General features: G+C 44.3%; 1 protein-coding gene across 1 annotated transcript in view; it reads right to left on the bottom strand.

Moving 5' to 3' along the window:
- LOC115202292 (TBC domain-containing protein kinase-like protein) overlaps window positions 1–21,747 on the bottom strand; it is a 70,426-nt gene that overhangs the window by 9,739 nt on the left and 38,940 nt on the right. The window contains 3 exon segments of the mRNA XM_029766354.1: window positions 2,160–2,319; window positions 9,676–9,839; window positions 17,014–17,195. Of these exon segments, the coding sequence (XP_029622214.1) occupies window positions 2,160–2,319; window positions 9,676–9,839; window positions 17,014–17,195 (506 nt within the window).

The raw sequence follows: 21,747 nt of genomic DNA, 5'->3' as shown, positions 1-21,747 counted from the left end.
CTTTACTGCGTTTGCCAGCAGCTCTTTGCAATGCTTCAAGCATTGCGCTGTTTATGACTTCAAGCCTATCAACTCCCGAGGTTAGGCTGGCAATACTAAAGTACCTATTAGAACATCCAATAGTCAAAGGTATATGAAATACAAAATGGTTTAGAGAAAGAGTCCTATAATAACTACAACCTAAAACTTCTTACATGGGAATATTGAAGACTCATGTTAAAAGGAACAACCAGCTTTCATGTGTTCTCATGTTCTGAGCAAGGAACTTAAATGTTAGCTTTCTTACATGGCACATATTGCACTTTTACTTTCTTCTCCAACACTTTGTTTTTGCATTATTTATACCAAATCGAACATGTTTCATTATTTATTTGAGACTAAATTGATTTTATTGATGTATTATATTCAGCTAAAATAAAAGTGTTCATTGTTCATTCAGTATTGTTGTAATTGTCATTATTACAAATATTTATATATTTAATCGTTGATTAATCGTCCATTTTTTTTAAAATATTGGACGATTAATCGGTCTACGCTTTTTTTGGTCCTCCAATAATCGGTATCGGCGTTGAAAAATCCTAACCGGTCGACCTCTACGCTAGACCCACAAATAATTAACTCATTCTCTCTTTTTGGAAGTACATACCAGCCGTAACGGAAGTAAATGAAGAAGAAACTCCATATTTGGTGATCAACGAACATATTTTGACATAACGCTTGCAGAGCTGGTTAATGGGAGTTTGAATCGGAGCTTTCTGGGTGTTAGAGAGATCTCGAATGCACAGATACTGGTTCATGTGACGCTGTGAGCTGACCTAAGGAGTTATGACATCCCAGATATCCCCTCTTAAAGCCCTCTGATCACTGTGTGGATCTGAGAGGATCCGATCAGAACTATACCCCCTGAACTGGGGCTTCCAACTGGGGCTTCCCAGGCAAGAAGGCCAACCTTTGAAGGAGCCCAACTGTCATTTTGGGGCCAACTGCCAAGAAGAGATGCAAGGTGATGCAACAGAATGCCACATGAATCATATCTAAACCTGCAGTACATGTAGCCTAATACATTGTTCATAATAAGGAGTTCAGGTGTACTATTCTGATTTGATGGATTATACCAAGGGGAATTAAAGTAAAGATGGATTATACCGAGGGGAATTAAAGTAAAGATGGATTATACCGAGGGGAATTAAAGTAAAGATGGATTATACCAAGGGGAATTAAAGTAAAGATGGATTATACCGAGGGGAATTAAAGTAAAGATGGATTATACCAAGGGGAATTAAACTAAATAAGGATTATACCGAGGGGAATTAAACTAAAGATGGATTATACCGAGGGGAATTAAACTAAAGATGGATTATACCGAGGGGAATTAAAGTAAAGATGGATTATACCGAGGGGAATTAAAGTAAAGATGGATTATACCGAGGGGAATTAAACTAAATATGGATTACACCGAGAGGAATTAAAGTGAAAATGTACATGTACATGAGGTTTGAGAAGCAATTAGGATCTATAAGAAATACATATGAATACCAAAAACACATAACAGTAAGAATGGTCATTTATAGCAATGTGACTATCAGTAAATCATTCCAAACAGGGAAAAACAGAACCAAATCATACTTTTATGCTTCATTTGGAAAAATGGTGATGCACTTCAATTATAGTTCACAAATATGCTGAGAAGACAGCAAATAGCTTTGCCCCAGAAACAGCTGAAGCATGCAGCATAGACGAAGTGAACTGATTTCAGTGGGGAAAACACAAGCTGGACTCCTGTCTGATTGAACAATCCATGACTTTCGTATGACTTAGAGTGGAGGTCTGTGGAGGAACGGAATATGAGCCTAACTGAATCCTAAACAGTCTGGCTTGTTGAACTTGCAGGTGGAATAAATTAAATTGCTCATTGTGCAAGTTAACCGTCCTAGCTGCAGACATAGTGTGTGTGTGTATATATATGTGTGTGCGTAGGGTGTACATGCATACATGTGTGTTTGAGTGTGTGCAGATGCATGCACTTGTGAATCAGGGCTCCTTTGTAAAAGACAAATTGGTCTCAATGGGACTTCCCCGCATGAATAAAGGTTCAATGTGTGTGCATTTGCATTCATGCATGCATGTCTGTGTATCCCTAAACGCATGTGTTCTCTCACCATGGCGGCGCTCTTCATGGCGTGGCTGATGACCACGATGACACGTCCCCTGAAGCTCTGGAGGGTGCCGGTGGCGGGACACTGCACCAGCTTCCCGTCCGGAGAGAACGCCGTGCTGTAGGGGATGCTGATGCTGCCCGAGATGTGGCCTCGGCCGAAGCTGGACACCCTGGGTTAAGGGACAACGCTTTAAAATGTACACCAGTCTATGTAAAGTCTCAATGTCTTCAATAAGTTAGGGTGACCAATAAGTAATTAGAAGAGGGGCATACATGCTTATGTCAAACATTGCATTATTACCATAGCCGCGGGAAGTGGTTTGGGGGTGGGGGTGCTGCGATATTCTTCTTCCATGGGGGGGGGTTGTTTGCCCGTGCTGCAGACGGCTATATCGGTCCACTAATACAGGACTATTAAAGGCCCAGTGCACTACTTTTGTGATTTTTTTATATAATAATAAATATATTAGATTTTTATTCTGGTTTTTCAGGGGGTGCTGCAGCACCTCCCGCGGCTATGATTATAACCACATCATAATTCATTAAGTCTGTTAGCATTCAGTAGTGATACCGTGAGCTCCATAAAGGTGTTTAAATCCCTGCATACCACAACTGGTATGAAAGTCTGATGTGGTTTCTTACACTACAGTATAGTGCTGTTCAGCTAAACTGTTACCTCATTTCACAAGTTTACTTTTAACTTCTTGAAGGTTCTGCAAGTGTTTTACACATATCCTGTGCACTGTCATTTTTTAAATAAATAATGTTGATTCAACGCACAATTTCATGGCAACCAGCAGCAATAGGATTGTGAGTTTAAACAAAAACATTGTTTAACAAACTCAACAAAAACTTTGTGTGTGAAAAGTTTGTTGAAAAAAACTCAATCGTATTGCAGCTGGTTGCCTTACAATTGTATGTCAAATCATTATATATATATATATATATATATATATATACACAAATGTACAGACAGAAAGTGTTTCCAATCCCTCATCCTGATAAAAGACAGTTTAACACTGCTGCAGTAATAGAACATGACTGAGTGGAGGGAAATGTCCCACAGACTGCAGTTTCACTGTTATGGGCCTAAAACCGTGCAACTGGGTATGATTTGGGGCTCTGACACGGTGATGAATCTCAGGCTCCGAATGCGGTCGGTTCAAATTTACAGGGCAATACATCTCCAGGCCATGTGTTCACACAGTCTGTCTATTATAAAATACAGGGATCTATAGTGGACTAGGCCTGTCGAGGGCTAGCTAATACACCAAGGCCATGGTAGCTTGCTTGCTCCAATCAGATTCATGTAAAATATGCTTGATGTCCACAATATGGAAAATGACTGAAAGTGACGCTAAAGAAATCTTTAACTCAATCATTTCTCCACCTCTGTTTAGTCATGCATAATGAATACTACAAGACAACACAAGATCACTGATTAAAAAATACCTTCTGGGTAAAAAAAAATATAAAAAAAAAATGCAATCATGGACACAGTGCATCCCCCACATCACCACCCCCCACCCAGAGTGTAATAATTTAATGTGTGCATGTCATTGTCTGCTGTCTGAGATGAACTTGAGACAGGGGGTCTGTCTTGATCTGTCAGCCTAACAGAGGCTACCAGAAGTTACTATTATGAGACAGCAGCTGCTCTGGCTGCCAAAGACAGTCTCCAGAAATAGGAGGGAGGAGAAAGGAAGAGGAGAGGAAATACCACGAGCCAGGCAAATTAAAGTAATAACTCAATCTCGGGGGGGGGGGGAATGGGGAGGCTGGGAATTGGAAGCATGCTTAAATTGACATAATGAGGGGAAAGAAAGAAAAAACACAATACGTCTGTTAAGCTCTGCTGAGTGCCAGGCAGCTCGCGCTGAGGGAACAGTGTTAGCTATCTGCTGAGTGCCAGGCAGCTCACGCTGAGGGAACAGTGTTAGCTATCTGCTGAGTGCCAGGCAGCTCACGCTGAGGGAACAGTGTTAGCTATCTGCTGAGTGCCAGGCAGCTCACGCTGAGGGAACAGTGTTAGCTATCTGCTGAGTGCCAGGCAGCTCACGCTGAGGGAACAGTGTTAGCTATCTGCTGAGTGCCAGGCAGCTCACGCTGAGGGAACAGTGTTAGCTATCTGCTGAGTGCCAGGCAGCTCACGCTGAGGGAACAGTGTTAGCTATCTGCTGAGTGCCAGGCAGCTCACGCTGAGGGAACAGTGTTAGCTATCTGCTGAGTGCCAGGCAGCTCACGCTGAGGGAACAGTGTTTGCTATATGCTGAGTGCCAGGCAGCTCACGCTGAGGGAACAGTGTTAGCTATCTGCTGAGTACCAGGCAGCTCACGCTGAGGGAACAGTGTTAGCTATCTGCTGAGTGCCAGGCAGCTCACGCTGAGGGAACAGTGTTAGCTATCTGCTGAGTGCCAGGCAGCTCACGCTGAGGGAACAGTGTTAGCTATCTGCTGAGTGCCAGGCAGCTCACGCTGAGGGAACAGTGTTAGCTATCTGCTGAGTGCCAGGCAGCTCACGCTGAGGGAACAGTGTTAGCTATCTGCTGAGTGCCAGGCAGCTCACGCTGAGGGAACAGTGTTAGCTATCTGCTGAGTGCCAGGCAGCTCACGCTGAGGGAACAGTGTTAGCTATCTGCTGAGTGCCAGGCAGCTCACGCTGAGGGAACAGTGTTAGCTATCTGCTGAGTGCCAGGCAGCTCACGCTGAGGGAACAGTGTTAGCTATCTGCTGAGTACCAGGCAGCTCACGCTGAGGGAACAGTGTTAGCTATCTGCTGAGTGCCAGGCAGCTCGCGCTGAGGGAACAGTGTTAGCCATCTGCTGAGTGCCAGGCAGCTCGCGCTGAGGGAACAGTGTTAGCTATCTGCTGAGTGCCAGGCAGCTCGCGCTGAGGGAACAGTGTTAGCTATCTGCTGAGTGCCAGGCAGCTCACGCTGAGGGAACAGTGTTAGCTATCTGCTGAGTGCCAGGCAGCTCGCGCTGAGGGAACAGTGTTAGCTATCTGCTGAGTGCCAGGCAGCTCGCGCTGAGGGAACAGTGTTAGCCATCTGCTGAGTGCCAGGCAGCTCTCGCTGAGGGAACAGTGTTAGCTATCTGCTGAGTGCCAGGCAGCTCGCGCTGAGGGAACAGTGTTAGCTATCTGCTGAGTGCCAGGCAGCTCGCGCTGAGGGAACAGTGTTAGCTATATGCTGAGTGCCAGGCAGCTCACGCTGAGGGAACAGTGTTAGCTATCTGCTGAGTGCCAGGCAGCTCGCGCTGAGGGAACAGTGTTAGCTATCTGCTGAGTGCCAGGCAGCTCACGCTGAGGGAACAGTGTTAGCTATCTGCTGAGTGCCAGGCAGCTCGCGCTGAGGGAACAGTGTTAGCTATCTGCTGAGTGCCAGGCAGCTCGCGCTGAGGGAACAGTGTTAGCTATCTGCTGAGTGCCAGGCAGCTCACGCTGAGGGAACAGTGTTAGCTATCTGCTGAGTGCCAGGCAGCTCACGCTGAGGGAACAGTGTTAGCTATCTGCTGAGTGCCAGGCAGCTGTCGCTGAGGGAACAGTGTTAGCTATCTGCTGAGTGCCAGGCAGCTCACGCTGAGGGAACAGTGTTAGCTATCTGCTGAGTGCCAGGCAGCTCGCGCTGAGGGAACAGTGTTAGCTATCTGCTGAGTGCCAGGCAGCTCGCGCTGAGGGAACAGTGTTAGCTATCTGCTGAGTGCCAGGCAGCTCGCGCTGAGGGAACAGTGTTAGCTATCTGCTGAGTGCCAGGCAGCTCACGCTGAGGGAACAGTGAAAGCTAGGCACAAGCAAGCCAGAGAGAAGAACAAAAAACATACTTGTATAATTTAATAATCATTATCTGGCTTGCTCCGTTTCCGAGTGTAGTTATCGACATTATTGCTACATAATTTTAAGACGAACGGTGCTCAACTGCTTTCCTGAAGCACTTTAGGCCACGTGCTAAATTATTCCTGGGAAGAGAGAGGCCATTATACACACTGACATATTTCACTTTAGTCGATTTAACTTGATTTACTGAATCTTTGCTCTAGAACCCCTAAATGTAAGGTAGTCTACACAACCTTTGTTTAAAATCGCTGTGCACTAACTACTTAAAAAGGTAGCTACAGACTGAAATCTGGGACTCTGTTCAATTATCATTTACATTCTTGAAGATATCCAGGCATGGAAACTGACCACTAGTAAAACACTGGTTTGGTGTGATCAATTGAATAACTTTGTGACCAACTGGAGACCCAACACTGTATTTTATCTCACAATCATCACAATACAGGGTAGCCAGCTCTAAGTGGCCCAAATCCCTCTTTGTTATTCTGGGTCAGGAGCCCTGGGGACCGCTGTCTATCAGGACTCTATAGAATGGAGAGGACTTAGTCTGAGGGAGGACGGTTGCCAGGTATTCTACCCCTAATCCCCCCTGATTAATGGAGCTTTAACTCCTGCCTAAAACAATTATCATTCCACTGACCTCCGACGATGACTCTTGAGAGTGTGGCTCACTTTTAAGATGAAAGAGTATTGGTTACTTAGCGCTGGAAAGTCTACTCCTGATCAACTGAACAGCTGTCAGGGAAATAGAACTAGAAGAAAACAAACAGTCCATCTGTGCAGACAAACTGTGTTTTTGTTTTGTGATATTGCACTTTTATGAATAGCCAAGATGGATTACTGGGTTATTGATTCTGGCAACCCGTTTTTAATCTAAGGGACTTATCAGGTGTATCCACTGGGGAGTGTGTGTGTGTGCGCTGTGTGTGTGTTAGGCTGTGTCATGCACACACACACAATAATGAATCAATAATTCAGCCGCACCCGTTGAGGGAACAAATCACATCCCACTTAAGGAGTTTGCCTTTTCTTTCCTCCAAGAAAGGTGAAGAAACATTAATAAAAAATGTGTCTGGGTAACTATGTAATTAGAACCAGAGGTTAAGTTGGACTTCTAATCAGATCTAACCCCCTGCACATTCACTCTCCTTATTTTCTTAGCACACTCTTATCCAGGGTAACTTTGTCCATTGGCTGTCAAATGTGCCAGACGTGTTCACACCCAGTGATAGGGCTGGAGGTTTTTCTAGAAGAATTACTCCAAGGACTTCAACAATGGTAGCTCGTACAAGGTCAATTCACAACCCAGGCAGTCTCACTTTAGTAATAGATTCCCATGACTGAACGGCAGATGAAAGCAGCTTCTCCAATCAGCAGAGCAAATTAGTCCATCTCATACTTCTGATATATGAATTTCACAGGTATTCTCCACCCTGTAACAAAAAAGTCAAAATGATTTTCAGTTAACCCATAAACCTCCCATCCAGTGGAGGTTTTTTAACTTTAGCCCACACAAGTCATTTTTGCTACTAGGTTGCTAACAGGCTGGCAGGCGGCTAACAGGCGGCTAACAGGCGGCTAACAGGCGGCTAACAGGCGGCTAGCAGGCGGCTAACAGGCGGCTAACAGGCGGCTAACAGGCGGCTAACAGGCGGCTAGCAGGCGGCTAACAGGCGGCTAGCAGGCGGCTAGCAGGCGGCTAACAGGCTATGGGGTAGCTAACAGGCTATGGGGTAGCTAACAGGCTATGGGGTAGCTAACAGACTATGGGGTAGCTAACAGACTATGGGGTAGCTAACAGGCTATGGGGTAGCTAACAGGCTATGGGGTAGCTAACAGGCTATGGGGTAGCTAACAGGCTATGGGGTAGCTAACAGGCTATGGGGTAGCTAACAGGCTATGGGGTAGCTAACCAGCAGGCAGAATGGATTCTCCTCAGGTCCAGACAGTGGGGCCCCTCAGGGGTGTGTACTTAGTCCCCTCCTGTATTCCCTGTTCACCCACGACTGTGTGGCCAAACATGACTCCAACACCATCATTAAGTTTGCTGATGACCCAACAGTGGTAGGCCTGATCACCAACAACAATGTGACGGCCTATAGGGAGGAGGTCTGAGAACTGACAGTGTGGTGCCAGGACAACAACCTCTCCCTCAATGTGGGCAAGACAAAGGAGCTGATCTTGGACTACAGGAAAAGGCGGGCCGAACAGGCCCCCATTAACATCGATGGGGCTGTAGTGGAGCAGGTCAAACATACCAAGACAGTCGTGAAGAGGGCACGACAAAACCTTTTCCCCCTCAGGAGACTGAAAATATTTGGCATGGGCCCCTAGATTCTCAAAAGGTTCTACAGCTGCACCATCGAGAGCATCCTGACCGGTTGCATCACCGCCTGGTATGGCAACTGCTCGGCATCTGACCGTAAGGCGCTACAGAGGGTAGTGCGTACAGCCCAGTACATCATTGGAGCCAAGCTTCCTGCCATCCAGGACCTATATAATAGGTGGTGTAAGAGGAAAGCCCATAAAATTGTCAGAGACTCCAGTCACCCAAGTTAGACTGTTTTCTCTGCTACCGCACGGTGAGCAGTACCGGAGCGTCAAGTCTAGGACCAAAAGGCTCCTCAACAGCTTCTACCCCCAAGCCATAAGACTGCTGAACAATTCATAAAAATCGCCACCGGACAATTTACATTGACCCCCCCCCCCGTACACTGCTGCTACTCGCTGTTCGTTTGCTACCTATGCATAGTCACTTCACCCCCACCTACATGTACAGATTACCTCAACTAGCCTGTTCCCTGCACACTGACTCGGTACCGTCGCCCCCAGTATATAGCCTCGTTATTCTTATTGTGTTACTTTTTATTTTAGCCTACTTGGTAAATATTTTCTTCTTCTTGAACTGCTCTGTTGGTTAAGGGCTTGTAAGTAAGCATTTCACGGTAAAGTCTACAATTGCTGTATTCGGCGCATGTGGCAAATAAAGTTTGATTTAATGTAGTAGCTAACGCTCCAGACCTCCATACACTCCTCAGCCAGATAGAGGAGAGCACAGAAGGCAAGCCAGTTCTTGTACACAGGACCAGCCATATACACAGCCAATGTATACTCTGCACAAAGCCATGGCTGAACTGAACCAACAGAAAATATTTCCAAGACTGTGTACTAGCAGTGTGTGAATGGAGTAGATCAGTCTTGATGACGCTAAAAGCTACATGCAAGCCTAAAAAACACACACACACACACACACACACACACACACACACACACACACACACACACACACACACACACACACATTGTACTCGTGGTGGTACTGCACAAGACCAATACAGCCTGAAGGTGAAAAGCATATTTAAGTAGCGATCCCTTCTCTGGAGACATAGCCGAGGCCAATAACACGTGCAGTTATTCAGAAGAGGTACAGTACAACCCGTCTTTCACGACAACATGCTATAAATTCCCCTTCAAAGTAAAACAGAACACTTGGGCTCTTGTCTCTCTATGTGGTGCTGTGCTAACACAAAACAGCCTGGGGGTAGAAGAAGCATCTAGGTCGGTTTTATTGTAAAAGCACTTTGTGACTTCTTAATGTGGTGATGTAGAAAAGGCTTCATTAATTTAACCGATCGATTGATTAATTCCCCTCTCTCACACACACACACACACACTGAAGGATACTCCTCGATGCTGCGGATGTCGACGGCAAGGATCTTTGGCTTGCTGGCCTTGCTCCTCTTGGTTTGACCCCCCACCGACAGCTCACACAGGTCAATGAGGTCCTCGGCTGAGATACGGGGGGACACCTCGGCTTTCAGGTCACTCAGCGCCAAGGGCTCCCGCGACTGGAGAGAAGGAGATAAGAGAGAGTTATTATGACCACTCAGGTAGAATAGGTTCTCTCAGTACACAGTTTGTTATTTAGTTGGCCAGCAAACATCGAACTCTCAAAGGAAGACTTGAATATCTTGGTGACAATAACAGCATTCAGTGGTACTGTACAATAGCTTTGTCAGTCTTTTAAACATATGTAAATACTGTATGTAGTTCTCAAGGAAGGACCCGAAGCGATATCAGTGCCATTGCCGGCAAAGAAGAAAATACTTTGTACTGAGGACAGAGGATTTTGGAAAGGCACTCTCCCTTTCCAGTCGACACTACAGGATAATGCTGCCCTGGAGGTGACAGCGCAGACAGGCTCTGATGAGCAGTGTTAATGGGGAGAGCCAGGGAGTCCACTGACACTGTGGCTATTTGTCATCAAAGACTTGAGAGTATAAGCACGTTTTAGGAGTCTGTGTGGCAGGGACAATGGTGGCACTGAGGTGGCAGTATCTCCTGTGAACAGAGTGTGCAGCCTGAGGAGGAATCATACTTAGGTTTCCCCTTGTAAGCAGTCTTGACATCTCTAGATGTTCTGCCTTCCAGATGACTCTTGTATAATGTCACCTAAACTTTAAAGCTTCCACGAAACATCTCCTTGTAAATATATACAATTACAGAATCGACGGCAATACATGGCAAGGGGCAGGTAATATGCGTCAATGCATCATCTGAAGTATGGATGGCGACACCTTTGGCAGTTGAATGTATTCAAAAAAAGATATCCTCCTCGGGATTCAGCACAAATCAAGTTGTGAAGACCTCTCACGTTCACGAAAGAAAGAAAGAAAGAAAGAAAGAAAGAAAGAAAGAAAGAAAGAAAGAAAGAAAGAAAGAAAGAAAGAAAGAAAGAAAGAAAGAAAGAAAGAAAGAAAGAAAGAAAGAAAGAAAGAAAGAAAGAAAGAAAGAAAGAAAGAAAGAAAGAAAGAAAGAAAGAAAGAAAGAAAGAAAGAAAAGAAAGAAAGAAAGAAAGAAAGAAAGAAAGAAAGAAAGAAAGAAAGAAAGAAAGAAAGAAAGAAAGAAGAAAGAAAGAAAGAAAGAAAGAAAGAAAGAAAGAAAGAAAGAAAGAAAGAAAGAAAGAAAGAAAGAAAGAAAGAAAGAAAGAAAGAAAGAAAGAAAGAAAGAAAGAAAGAAAGAAAGAAAGAAAGAAAGAAAGATGGGATAGTGGGATGATTGCTATTGGTACATGAATCAACAAGCCCAATGATCTGCTGGCATTTCACTGGCTGTCATGAGTCAATAGGAAGCATGGAGCATGAACGAGAGAGCAGGGGTGAGAGGAAGAGATTAAAAGAGTGATAGAGAATTCAATTAAAAATACTTTAGGCTATTTATCCCACAAGGGGCAATTGTACAAACAAGGAGAGGATGAAGACGGAGAAGGGTGCTTTACTCATACAAACGAGAGGCAGTTCACTATCATTAGGTTCAGCGGGTGTATTTTATTCACTTGAGTTTGAGTTTATTTTATTTTTACAGGGACCAGTGCACATTAAATCAACGTTTCAGTAAAAATGCCGGTTTTAGCCAGCCGGCTAATATTCAACCGCAGTCCCTTAACTGTCCAGTCATTGAATCGGAAGGAGGCACTCAATGCTTTAAGACCTCTGAGCATCTTTGCAACGTATACAACCACACAGTTGGACTAAAACCAGCCATTAGAATTCTTTCACACTTTTACAGTGTTAGTTTTTCATCAGCTGTTGTACAATATGATAAGACACAGGAAAACTGCACTGGGCCTTCAAGGCCTATAAGTCAACATGTACCTGTTCCTCCAGCTTAAGTACTGGTAGCCCATGTTTGTAGCCAAGTTATCCTTACTCATTGTGTTTTTATTCCTCGTGTAAATCTTTTCTTCTATTCTATGTTTCTCTCTGCATTGTTGGGAAAGGCCAGTAAGTAAGCATTTCACTGATACACTATGATCAAAAAAGTGCCATCTACAACCTAAAAGGGTTATTCGGCTGTCCCCAAAGGAGAACCCTTTATAGTTCCATCTAAAACCAGCAAAAAAAGAAACGTCCCTTTTTCAGGACCCTGTCTCTCAAAGATCATTCGAAAAATCCAAATAACTTCACAGATCTTCATTGTAAAGGGTTTAAACACTGTTTCCCATGCTTCTTCAATGAACCATAAACAATTAATGAACATGCACCTGTGGAACGGTCATTAAGACACAAACAGCTTACCGACGGTAGGCAATTAAGGTCACAGTTATGAAAACTTAGGACACTAAAGAGGCCTTTCTACTGACTCTGAAAAACACCAAAATAAAGATGCCCGGGGTCCCTGGTCATCTACGTGAACATGCCTTAGGCATGCTGCAAGGAGGCATGAGGACTGCAGATGTGGCCAGGGCAATAAATTGATGTCCGTACTATGAGACGCCAAAGACAGCACTACAGGGAGAGAGCTGATCGTCCTCGCAGTGGAAGACCACGTGTAACAACACCTGCACAGGATTGGTCCATCCGAACATCACACCTGCGGGACAGGTACAGGATGGCAACAACAACTGCCCGAGTTAAACCAGGAATGCACAATCCCTCCATCAGTGCTCAGACTGTCCCCAATAGGCTGAGAGAGTCTTTGAAGTCACTAAACAGCCATAACTGATAGGAGGGCTCCATAAAGATGTAATAAAGGCTGTACAATGACCACACACACACACACACACACACACACACACACACACACACACACACACACAATATGGTGCTGGCTATGCCAGGATAGTGGGTTTGATTCCCGGGACCACACGTATGGAAAATGTATGCACGCATTGATTGGATAAAAGTATCTGCTAAATGGTATTATTATATAATATAACGACCCAGGCTCAGTTCAGCATGGAGTTAGCATTTTTAAATGGTGTGAAACAGGGAGAAACTTTTCCACATTTGTCCAATAACGTTTTAGATTTGTACTATCTGTTGCAAAACACTTTACGATGGTGTGCACTACTGAACACTACCCAGAGCTTGTTTTTCCTCACCAACGTTTACTGTGCATAGGAACCTGATAGCCCCTATTGGTTCACATGATCAACTGCATGAGAACATGAATGTACAGTACTATAACGACAATGCCCACTGTCATGACGTTGGCCTGTGGGTAAGGTTTATGACCCCCCCATAAATACCTTTGTCCCTTCCCCTCTCTGACCCTACTGAAGGAGTGCTGTCCTGAAGGACTGCTGTCCTGTTAAATATAGAGAGTCTGGGAACATCAAACAAATGGGGAAAGGAACCATATTTTGGTAATAAAACCAGTTGGAAATATGCTTTGGAACGTAATGAGTATGGATGTCAGTTCAGTTGTCATCTGAGACATTATGACTGATGACAGGACGACATAAACTGTACCTGGGAAAGTATCCACCCTCTAGTTATCAGAGTCACATGGAATTGTTATGCAATTGAAATGTTTGATATTGAAATTGTTTGTTAGGAGATTAAATGTAATTTTAGCTTCCAAATGAGAGAATTGGGTTTTCATAAGGAAAGTGCCCTGCTTGATCAGTGGCCCACCCCTGTGAAGAGACAGGGGTTATAAACGATGAAACACATCCTTCCCCCTCTCCACTATATAAGCCTTTGACGAAAAGATAACCACGTTGTTCCAGTACGTGAGGTCTGCAGCCTCTACGTTAGAAGGACACACATGTCAAGTACAGAACTAAGCCAACCTTGGCGTGAGCTTTGGTGGCGAATGGTATGAACTTTGAGCTTATTCACTACAGAAGTGATACTTCCTAGCCGTTGAGTTAGCAGCGGCCGCTGTAGACGTGGGCTAGGAAAGGACGGACGACGGATCCAGTCTAACAACCAGACGAAGATACCACCACGTATCCAATTTATCACCAGAGACATTCTTCCGAGGACAGGAAGATCTGTTGGCCAACCCGGCCAGCATCTACGACCAATCTACCGAAGCGCAGCTCAGAGTAAATATTTATTGCATTTTCCTTTTCCAAATGGGCGGTAATTTAGAATGCATAAGATAATGTATTTACGATAGCATAGCTGCTGTTTCTTTATTCCTAAGTCTTCCCGCTCTTTCATTCAAGCCCAGCCCCTTTTCCTTTGTGTAACCAGCCATCATACAGGTTCCGTCCACCAGTGATGTTTTCTGTATGACATCATTTGTATTCTGTGTATTTGTAATTCTGTGTGATTAGTTTAGGTATTTAGTAAATAAATAATTAAACCCAATTTTGTAATGCTGATTCAACTTGTTAGCCAGGGTTCGTGAAGATAGCCAAGAATTTACAACTTTCATTATGAGACTGAAAATAAGATAAGGGTTAATATTGACTGCTATCGATGTAAAATATTACTAAGTATTTTAAGAGTTTATTCGGAAGATAACGGCTCTATAAACGTTCTTCCGTGGTGCCCCGGCTTTCTAGCTAATTACATTTACATGATTAGCTTAATCAGGTAATATTAATTACAGAGAAATAATTTTATAGGTTAGCATGACATATCACTTAATCCGGCATAGTCAAAGACGCGACACCATCATGGTGATAACCAGCATAGACTGAGGTCTAGTGATAATGAATAGCCAACAGTCGTGTAGTACATTCACCATGCAGCGATTTGTCATCCCAATTTGAACTCCCATACATACAGGGCAATTATCCCTCAGTGTAATTCTATACGGAAGGCATTTGCAATTCCTCCCATTATAGTCATGGTGACGTACAGGCATTCAGTTACAGTATTAGCACAAACGCTGGCATAATTTCTCATGGCACGACTCTATCCCCTATCAAGGATTTCAGTGTAAATTGCAGTCGCGACAGAGCAGATTAATTCAAATCATGAGTAAAGAAACTGATCAGAAAATGGCTAACTTGAAACCTAAGGAGCCGCCATGAAATCCATTAAGGAATAACCTTCACAAAGAAATAAAGGATTCCAAAGGAGGAAGGATAGTCCTCCCCACATTTGTTCCTTTTCGATCATATTGAATAAGATTATATGGACGGGGGGGGTCCTCCCGATGATCCTAGAACAGCACTTTATAAATACAAACCCTAATGTATTTTATGTTCCATTAATAGCCACGCAGCAGTTACCAATGTCCCCCTAAAGTGAAGTAACTTTTCTGGCAGCAGGGGCAAGCAGAGCAGAGCGGCACGTTTTAATAAAATGCCTCAGTGTTTTTGCTGACAGACAGACTCGAGCTAGGCCAAGAGCGGAGCCGGGTCCTGGGTCCAGGCATACAGTAAACACTTCATTTCTCTGGTGTCATGAAAACAGCATCTCGCCCGGATTTAATGAAATGTTCTTTGGGAAATTGAATAAGTTAAGTCACTGCACGCTGTAGGGCATACATTCAACCAAACAGATAGGAACTCAACACACATATTGATAAATGAAATGACAGAATCCATCTTCAGATGTGGTCGTTTCTTACAACTTCTGGGTGTCCAGTAAAATGTGATGTTATTTAACTAAAACGATCAAACCCAGATAGGCAGACTAGGGTCTTGAAGGAGAGCATTTGAAAAAGAATAACAATTTCATGTGCAATTCAAAAATATATATAACGTTATTTGCTGAAATGTATGGAACACACAGTAGTAGAAGACAGGGATATGAAATAAAGTGGGAAGCATTATGGTTTTGGTATCCTATGGTTTCTGTAACTGCATTAAAACCACCACTCCTATAACATGGTATTAATAAGAAAAACTGGATTCAGGTCAATAGTCTAGCCTCCCTCTAAGATTGGCCATTATGTTGCATGTACGTGGTTCTCCTCTGTGTTACCCCCAAAAGAAAGCCTAGCGCTGTAAACCAATCTCTCTGATGAGACTGACGTTTCACCGCCGTGTTCCTGTTCCTCCCTGCCTTTATGTGCTTTCTGAGGAAGAATCTTGAGGGCACTGCAGACTATCGTTACGCGGTATACCGAACCTTAGGTACTTTTCCCAATACTACAACATGAAAAATGCTTTGGTACTACAATTTGTTACTTTCGGTTCTGTCAAACGTGTCTCACGTCATATACGGATTGAGAGGATCGTGTCTGTCTAGTAAATTTGTCTGAATCTTCTCAAGAGGGCAGTAGTAAGCCAGCCAGGATACTTGTGGGTGGTAATCGGGCCCCCAGAGACTGGACGTGTTTATATGGTTTAGGGTCGAGCCCCCCGTGTCTGAGTTAACCAGCCATTAGGCTCCGATTACAACCCAGGATTTATTCCCCTTGGACCAATCAGAAATTAACAGCCAGTCAAGTTTTATCCCTCTGAACAATCATAAATTAACAGCCAGTCAAGTTTTATCCCTCTGAACAATCATAAATTAACAGCCAGTCAAGTTTTATCCCTCTGAACAATCATAAATTAACAGCCAGTCAAGTTTTATCCCTCTGAACAATCATAAATGAAATAGCCAGTCAAAGCTGACAGCCTGACCATAGGAAAATGGAAACCTCCAATAAATAATATATGAAAGATTGAGCAACTGAAAAAACACTGACTGATTCTGGAATGAATTAATACAGCAATATAGCGGCCATTTTGGGTCTAGAGTTCTCACTGACCCTCAATGTCCCCCAACGTCATAACATGTGTACTGTAGTGCTGTCTGTCTGAGAATGAGGCGGTGTACATTTGACTAAATGTCACCGAGAGAGTAACCGAGAGCAACCAATAAGACACGTGGCGTACGATTTCATTAGGGTGTGAAAACCACACAAGAGGCACATTCTGTCTATGACATCACCACTCAATCATGGGGCCTAGGACAACCCATGTCTGAGTGGGAACACATGTAAACTCATGACGAGATAGGTGGATTGAGGTAGCTGCAAACAGGTTAAATAGGGCCCACTGCCTTACAGCAAGGCCTGTCTGGGCATGAAGAAGCTAGAATAGAGTTAAATGGTGTGCCTGTACGTGTGTGTGTGTGTGTGTGTGTGTGTGTGTGTGTGTGTGTGTGTGTGTGTGTGTGTGTGTGTGTGAGAGAGGTGTATAAGTTTGGGCATAGGTGAATGTGAGTGAGTACATATATACACACACACACACACACGAGTGAGTGTGTGAATGTGTCCATATCTGTGTGTGAGTGAATGTGTCCATATCTGTGTGTGAGTCGTGTGTGATGGAGGAGCGCTCACCAGGTCTGTCTTGGGCATGTCCTGGTAGTCTGAGGAGTAGTAGTTGGCCGTCTTGCCGAAGCCGTTGGTGCTGGCGTCTCCCTGTGCCTTGGGAGGCTGGGCGTGCTGGCGGTAAGTGGCGCTCTTGGGAGTCCAACAGAACAGGTTGATGGATTCCCGGACGCAGCGCTCAATGTCAATCTCTGGAAGGAGGAAGGGAAACAAAGATAAGAAGGGGGGGTCATGATTTGTATTATTGATTCATGAATTTATTTATTCATGTAGGCCGTACTTGGCAGATAAAAGCTGAATTGCAGCACATAGAAGTAATTAAATAAGGCAACCCATTTAAAAAGATAATACTAATAATAATCAGGGTGGGAGCTGAAGCAGTTGGTATTTGGTAGTGTGTCCTGGTGTCATGGTAATTCTAACCAAAAATGAGACTGTATTCTTCAAAATAACTTTATTATATGATTTGCAAAAATGAAGCAATCAATAACAACCCCTCAACAGTGCATCGTTAGGAAAGCCCAACGAACAGAGTTGTCTCTCTCCTCTTATAGAAAAAGTACAACCTAATTTGCCTACGTGGCAGTTTAGCAGATGGGTGGAAACAGGAACGAAACATGGTGTGTAAAAGCTGATTGAGCTCGTCTGTGCAGATTAAGATAGCTGACGTTGCCACCATTGTCTGTTCCTTCCTGCATGTTTCCACACCTCTAAATTCCTGCAGATGGTGAAAACAGGATGTCACATACTGCAGTCGCACCCACACAAGACAAGCCTGTATCAGCAAAATACTAACATGACAATGGACAGGTATCTAAGTAAAACAGCATAGTAAGTCTAATTAAACAACAGAGTAGGTAATTAAATAAGTGTGAAAGGCCTGAGCAGAGAGTGCCTCACTATGTGGTGGAATCTCTGATAAAAAAAATGGGTGAACTCGTGAATGACATCTAAAACAACTTTCACACCTTTATCCATGTATTTTCTGCAGCATCTCTCACCCCGAGCACAAAAGCAGAGGAGATTATGCAAATTAGCATCAGGGTTTAGCGCGAACGTGAGCCGCTCACTCACTTCCTGACAATTCTACTAGTTTGACCTTGAAGGCAGATACCGTAAATAAATCGTCTGTAAGTCATCACGAAACACCTTGACTGAGCAACAGCGCTGTCTGTCTCTGTGTGTGTGTGTGTGTGTGTGTGTGTGTGTGTGTGTGTGTGTGTGTGTGTGAGACCAAGTGCAAGCCAGGGGCCTATAGTTTATCTGTGACAGACAAACCCCTTCCTTTACTTCAAGATCTCTTGACTACAACAAAACACACAATCAGGTTGAGAGAAAAGATAGCCAAGTTACTTTGAATCCATTCTCCTAGTGCTTCATCTGCTCACTGAGCCCCTCCTCTTTCTCACGTCGTGTATGGAGCAGGGGATTAGAGAACGCCACTCACTGAGCCCCTCCTCTTTCTCACGTCGTGTATGGAGCAGGGGATTAGAGAACGCCACTCACTGGATTAGCAAAGGATTTGTGGCAAATTGGGAATTCAGAATCCTCCCGTTCTTTATTTTGTTCTCTATTTCACTGCCCCCTTTTTCTGTGCTAATGAAACGCATGGCTAATGAGAGCTTTTGGCATGGCCTGCCACTGACCCAGACAAAATCAAATATGAGATGGATCTTTATTCCAGGAAAGGGGGGTGAGGGTTTGTCAGGACAGGCTACGGTAGAGGGGCGGTATGCTCTCAGTGTACAGGACCTCACAAATATATGGTTACAGACAGGAGGTCATTCCAGTGAAACACTGGTAGTCAGATTCCTCTCCAGTCAACCATGCACACAGATAGACGAGAGACAGAGGGAGACCGACAGACAGGCAGCTGGGCATTCCATGGCAGTGTGTGTGTGTGTGTGTGTGTGTGTGTGTGTGTGTGTGTGTTAGAGATACACTTTGTCAGATAGATGTGATTTGATTCAGTTGATTATGTGGCGGTTGATTGAATGAGGGGGGCTCTGACACAGTCGGGGCTACAAATCAACCGCTGGACTGGAGGGACTCTGGCAACTGCTAGCTAGGTAATGGGGATATGGAACCCTATTAAAAAGGCAGTCTGGGATATGGCATCTTCTATTCAATGGCCATTTTGATTAAATACCCCTTGATTCATGAAGAATATAACTTAATGCATGTCTAAGTACAACTGTCCTGCCCTGGCCTACCATAACGCAAGATATGAGACTGCACTACTCCATTGGCCTACCATAACGCAAGATATGAGACTGCACTACTCCATTGGCCTACCATAACGCAAGATATGAGACTGCACTACTCCATTGGCCTACCATAACCCAAGATATGAGACTGCACTACTCCATTGGCTATGTTTTAAGGTTGAAACACAAATCGCAGATTGTGCCTTTAAAATGTCTGTGCCAACGGCCCTGTGGGAGATGGATGTGACTCTGAATGATCGGGTAGTGACTAGTGCCACAGCCCCAATCAGACACAATGGAAGGAAGGAGACAACTGAATCACTGGCAAATGCTCCCTACATGTCAATGTGGACACTGTCTACAGAATGTAAATAGATGGTCTTCTGTAAACTAGAAGAAAAGAAAACGCTCCTGGGCACTTTCTTTGATTACATTTAAAATGCAAATTGATTGACGGAGCTGTACTGTAGCCTCTCGGGCCATTCTGGTTAAAATGGTACACGCACACAGTGACATTCATAACACAAAACCCATAAAGCAACCCTATCCAATCCACTTTCTATCCAACCCTTAGATCCTCACCGCTTCTGTCTATCCAAACATTCGACTTCCTGTCTGAGAAGTGGTCTGGCAGCTCTTGGTGGTTGTATTACTCCTAGCTACATGTCTAGAACTACAGCTCATCAGGCCTGTGAGCTGTGCTCCTCATTGAGGCAGATGCTAATGTTGCGTGAAGGCAAATGCTGCCGCATCATCAGTACACCCATGACAGGGCCTTACCTGCTGCCAAGCCAGCCATTGTAACGTGTGTGTTCATGTGTTGGCAAGTTTCCAAACGAGAAAAAGTTACAGATGACTTTAAAAAGGCAACATGTTGAACTAACAGAGGAACAAGGAGGGGACAAAATCAGCAGGTTGAGACGTTGCGTTCTAGAATGCCCGCAGGGCGAAAAGAAGCTTACTGTGCCTGCCTCGGTTTACTTAGCGTGCTTAGTCCTGCCTCGCTTTGGTTCCTCATTCAATTCAATTTTAACTCCCAATCCTTGAATTTCAGGAGCGAATTCCTGCCTTCTAATCTTCCGTTCGAAATTAATGACACAAAAGATAACACCTAATCTTGACATGCTGTCATGGTGGGCGACTTTTGTTTAACAGTTTTTGCCAAACGATTTGGCGGAGGAGGAGAAGAGCTATCCGGGTCAGAAGTCAGAGACCGAGCGTCACTCGATGGGCGCAATAGGGGCATATGGCACATCCTTAATGTGCCTCTTGCCAGTTTTACTTTGAGAGATGTCGTTCAGACAGAGATCTGGGATCAATCTGCATGACCAAGAGAACCTTATGACGGTGTGCGTGCTCCACCTCCCTCTAAGCACTCTGGGAACTGTCCTGCCCTGGTATTAACTGTAATAGTCTTGTCAGTGACAATTAAATGACCCTGGCACCATTCACCGTTTATGGAGGGAAAAGAGGAGAAGAGAGTGTCCGGATCATTTAAGAGCCCGCTCGCTTGTCACTTTATCTTGACTGTTAACTTTTATTCCCACGCTCAGAGACAGAAAGAGAGAGAGACAGAGAGAGAGAGAGAGACAGAGAGAGAGAGAGACAGAGAGAGAGACAGAAAGAGAGAGAATCCAAAAGGTGCTTCTTTCCCCATCACAAAAATAAACTACAAACATTTTAACCAGTCTGAAATACCCCCTCATTCAACTATCTACAATATTTGAATCTATGGTCACGAAAAAGCTATTGCTTAATACATTATCCATCAGGCTTACATAGTGACTGTCAGGCATGATGTCGTAGCGCCCAGGGTCATGAATATTGCATGCAATCACACACACACACCTCCAGCAAACAGAGGCTAGCCTAATACTTGAGGAGAGATTGACAACCGGTTTAACAAGCCCCAGCATGCGGCTGGTCATTCCATGGCAGTGTGTGTGTGTGTGTGTGTGTGTGTGTGTGTGTGTGTGTGTGTGTGTGTGTGTGTTAGAGATGAACTTTCTGTCCAAATATATAGTGACTGTGAGGCATGATGTCGTAGTGCGACCTATAAAAGGTCATAACCAGAAATTGCTTGGCAGCCTAGGAACTAAATAAACACAATTAATAGCATCACCCGAGGGAAGAGAAAACAGCTAGGGTAATTGACTGGTTGATGAAAGATAAATGAAATACGCTGCTCTGAAGTTGCAGTACTTGGCTGAGAGCCAGACGATGACAACTTGCACATGAAAAGCAGGTTTGTATGTAGTAAGGTACGTGTATAAGGACACCAAAGCTGCCTGCCTGCATGCTGATGGAGAGGTAGAGTGTTTCTGGTTCCTACTGCAACACAGATGGTTTTATTTGAGGTGTACACATGAATCTCTTGTAGCTACAAGGCGGTAAAACACAAGTATGCAATTAAACAAAAGGAATCTGGGGCTCCACAGGTAAGAGGATATCAAGCCTTCACGGCCTGACAGACACACACAGAGAGAGGCAGAGAGACAGAGGGAGACGGAGAAGTCCCAGACAACAGTCCAGCACA

This window comes from Salmo trutta, chromosome 11, assembly GCF_901001165.1.
Source record: "Salmo trutta chromosome 11, fSalTru1.1, whole genome shotgun sequence".
In the NCBI taxonomy this organism is placed as follows: domain Eukaryota; kingdom Metazoa; phylum Chordata; class Actinopteri; order Salmoniformes; family Salmonidae; genus Salmo; species Salmo trutta.
Note: the sequence above shows the minus strand (reverse complement) of the source record. Positions and strands in the feature narration are given on the sequence as shown.